A 3,982-nucleotide genomic window follows, 5' to 3' on the forward strand; every position below is an offset into this window, starting at 1 on the left:
CCCACTTTTGCCCAGCACCACCCCCTGCTCCTGCAGTTAATTCCCACACTTAATACCCACAGTCCACATTTGTAGGTCATTCATACATGATATTTGTCTAGTCCCTTCCCCTTGTTTTCACCCTTTCCACCTTCCTCTCTCCCACTTCCGCTCTGACCACTTTCAGTCTATTTTAAGTTTCCATGCCTGTGGTTCCATATGGTTCATTAGTTTATTTTTTCATTAGATTTCTCACAGGTGAGATCATATGGTATTTGTCTTTCACCAACTGCTTTATTTCACTTAGCATAATACTCTCCAGTTCCATCCATGCTGTCAGGAAGGGTAGGAAATTCTTTTTTTCTTCTGCATAGTATTCCACTGTGTAAATGAACCACCCAGTTTTTTTTTTGTTTATTCTATTACAGTTGTCTCAATTTTTCCCCCTTTACTTCCCTCCGCCCATCACGCCCCCACCCCCTGCTCCCACAGTCAATTCCCACTCTGTTGTCCATGTTCATGGGTCATTCATACATGTCTTTTGTCTAGTCCTTTCCACTTCTTTCTACCATTGTCTTCTTTCCCCTCCCCTCTGGTCACTTTCAGTCTGCTCCATGTTTCCATTCATGTGGTTTATTTTGTTCATTAGTTTATTTTGTGGAATAGAGTCCATTTATAGGTGAGATCATATGGTAATTGTTTTTCATCAACAGCTTATTTCACTTAGCTTAATATTCTCCATTTCCATCCATGTTGTTGCAAAAGGTAGCAGTTCCATCTCTTTCTTTCTTGCTTGCTTAAGTGTAGATTGATTTTATTTATTTATTACTAAATGTCAAAGTTAATTATAAAATATTAAAAAAAATTAAAACCATTATGAAGTCTCAGCAATTAAACTAACATGACACCAGCACAATAATAATGAAGTAGATCAATGAAATATAATGAGCATTCTAGAGACAAACATATATATCTGATTAACATATGTATGATTAAGCTGATATTTCAAATCAATGGGTAAAATAGGGTGTATTCAACAAATAGGGTGCATGGACCACTATTACTTGAAATAAAACCAATATAGAGCCACATTTCACACATTATACAGGAAATATTCAGGTGAATTAAAAATCAATATGTAGACTGTAAGGAGTTTTAGAAGAAAATAGAACTAATATTTTTCATGACCTGAAGTAAAATATTATAACCCAGAAACTATAAAGTAAATATTTTTTTAAAAAGGAATGCAACGTGAGGAGGTGCTTTTTATTCATGAAGCAAATGGTACCAGTATTAGAAATGTTACATTCTTATTGCTTCTGGAATCTGATCTTTAGATCTTAATGTGACACACAGGAAAACAGGTGAGAGGACAGGATCTTGCTAGAGCTTGTCATTCCTGAAGTAAGTTCATCTGTCGTTATTCATCATTATTTCTCCCCTGCTATCATTGGTGTTTATTTTGTTCACATTGTGATGATTTGTATTACAAGTGGGAGAGAAAATTAAGCTAATAACCAATAGCAATAGATGTGAGGCAGACACATCTTTCTCTTTCACACTAAAGAACAGTATATAGTACAAAATTAGGGCTCTCTATTCAGACAATAGAATAAGGCACTGTAAAGTGGGAGGACTACAATGTTTCCATGGCAACAGGAAGTCTCATAAAGTTCTGGCTTCTGTCAGGCAGACTCTTCCTGGCTCAGGAGGAACATGTTTTAACTTGATGAGACCAAAACCAGGCAGCCTGGCTACAGGGTGGAAGGATGGCTGGGTGTCCAGTCCTTGGTAAGTCCTTCTGAAAGTGCGTAGTGAGTGCATCTAGAGGCTCCTGCTTCCTTATGCCGCCCTTCAGTCCGTACATCTTGCAGGCTTCCTTCAGCATGGGCACAGTTAGCTTACTCAGAGTGCCCTTGCTCACGTGAACCTTCAGTTCCTCTTCAGACAATTCCAGCTTGGGTCTTTTGCTTCCAGAACCTCCATCATCTTGTTTTCGCCTGGGAACTATTCTTTCAGGATTGTAATCAGGCGGGTAGACAAGCTCCTTAAACTCATCCACTAGGGAACCCAGTCTTTTATCCATTTCTTTAACTTTGGGCAATGTCACACATACTGCTTGTTCAGGCTCCATTGAATCCAAAGCCAAGGCCTCCAGGTTCCTAAAGTGCTGCTGGAGCACTGGGTTCTCAAAACTGTCACTTCTGTATTTGAAGCGGAGCTTCTGAACAATACCCTTCATCTTGTCTACTTGCTCTGGGTTTGCCATGACTGTTTCAGTAAAGGGCACCTTCCGCTTATCATCAGCATAGGGTAAGAAGATGAGATGGAAGCCTGGGGGAGTTACCTGAATTTTCTGGTCATCCATCTCCTCTTCTTGTGGCATCAAGACCACAAAATAAGGTGGGATGTTCTGGCGGGGGGTGTACCTGCACACTGCCATGACCTCGTTCTCCAGACACTTGGTGAGGAGAGCATTGAACAGGGTTGAGCTCCCATTAACCAAGGCCTCCTCAGGGTACACGAACAGGTAGGGCCTAATATAATGGTGCTTCTTCAGCATTATCAGGGGCTTGACACCGATGAGAACCAAGCCTGGTTCATCGAATCGTTTTAGCTGTTTTGTCTCTTCTTTCTCTAGTACAATCTGACGACTCCCATACAATCTGAGCCCTCTTGGTGTTGCTTGGCAGAAGCAAACCACCTGTATTTACATTAAATGTCCGTGTCTTGGTTTTCACTGGTTCATTTGTTTCCCGATAAAGCCTGACTGGAGGAGGTTTGACAGCCTTCTGGACTATATTATAAATGCCAACAGTGAATGCTATATCTTTGTTGAGCTTAAACTTCAACCTGACAAGCACACGCTTCTTGGTGTCCTTGGCGCAGACCCTCCTCAACAGGTCTTCTAGCTTGCTCGATTCCTGGAAGTGGACCTGTAGGTCCTCATCCTCTGCTACACTGATGATATCTCTGTAGAATATGGATACGTCAAAGCCTCCACGTTTCTTCAGGTGCATCAAGTCAAGGAAGATACCTGTCTCACGGAGATCCCCAGCTTTGGTCCTGGCCCGACTGGCTTTGGCACTGTCATAGCCATGGGGGTCATCTTCATTGGTGAACAACATGATCCTCTTATGGCTCATCTTGACCTGGGCATTGCTAAAGAGGTTGACACAGACCCACAGCACTTCACTTAGGGAGTAGTCACATACATAGCCAATCTGGTCTTGGAAATGTTTCTGTCCCTGCTGCCCCTTGAACTGTGTAAGCTCCAATATTCGTTTAGCACCTGGATTATACAACTCCTGTAAAACATAAATATTTTTGAAGTTCACTGAGTTTTTGTCCTTCTCAGTACCATAGAACACCACTGCCAAGAGATCTCGATCACTGCTTATGATTTTATTGGTGTACACACTCTGGATACACTGGATGCTAATGTCAAAAGGAGTCAATTCATCTTCACCCACTGATTTAAACATGGCCCTAGAAGCTTCAACCAAAAAAATCAAACTATCTCTTCCTGAATATGTATATTTTCCACCAGCTTCGAGGCCCTCCTCTTGTTCTTCTTCTTCATTGGCCTCGTTTTTGTAGTAAGACTCCCACTCTGACATGCTGGTAACTGCTTGCTCCGGCGCCGGGAAAAGATCAATTTGGACTCTAAAGTAAATATTAACAATACTACTACAAACTATATTAAACATTTATCTATATAGTAATATACATATAAAAAAGTTAAAGGTCAAGGAATAGAATAGAAAAGTATTTGCAACACATCTAAAACATGGTTAATGGGTTTTTTGTTTCTTGTTTCTTTTATTTATTTATTTACTTTTTTTAGGGAAAAAAGTTCTAAAAAACTTTTAATCAATAAATGGGTAAAGAATACGAAAAAGTCATTTAAAGTTTTTTTTTCATAATAGAAATAAGCAAGAAATATACTAAAACATGTTTAGTTTCAATAAATAGTAAAGAAACAACTAAAATAACACCATTG

The 3,982-nt window shown here is 39.9% G+C and overlaps 1 protein-coding gene across 1 annotated transcript; it reads right to left on the minus strand.

The window, feature by feature from the left end:
• Positions 1–1,644: 1,644 nt before the first annotated feature.
• Positions 1,645–3,608, minus strand: LOC129076207 (X-ray repair cross-complementing protein 6-like). Its single transcript, XM_054580394.1, is given in 4 exon segments — positions 1,645–1,734; positions 1,737–1,871; positions 1,910–2,641; positions 2,643–3,608. Coding segments are annotated over 4 exon segments (1,914 nt in total). The 5' UTR covers positions 3,600–3,608.
• Positions 3,609–3,982: the final 374 nt, after the last annotated feature.

This window comes from Pteronotus mesoamericanus, unplaced genomic scaffold (genome assembly GCF_021234165.1).
Source record: "Pteronotus mesoamericanus isolate MK-2021 breed Mesoamerican mustached bat unplaced genomic scaffold, CSHL_Meso_final contig_58, whole genome shotgun sequence".
NCBI lineage: Eukaryota > Metazoa > Chordata > Mammalia > Chiroptera > Mormoopidae > Pteronotus > Pteronotus mesoamericanus.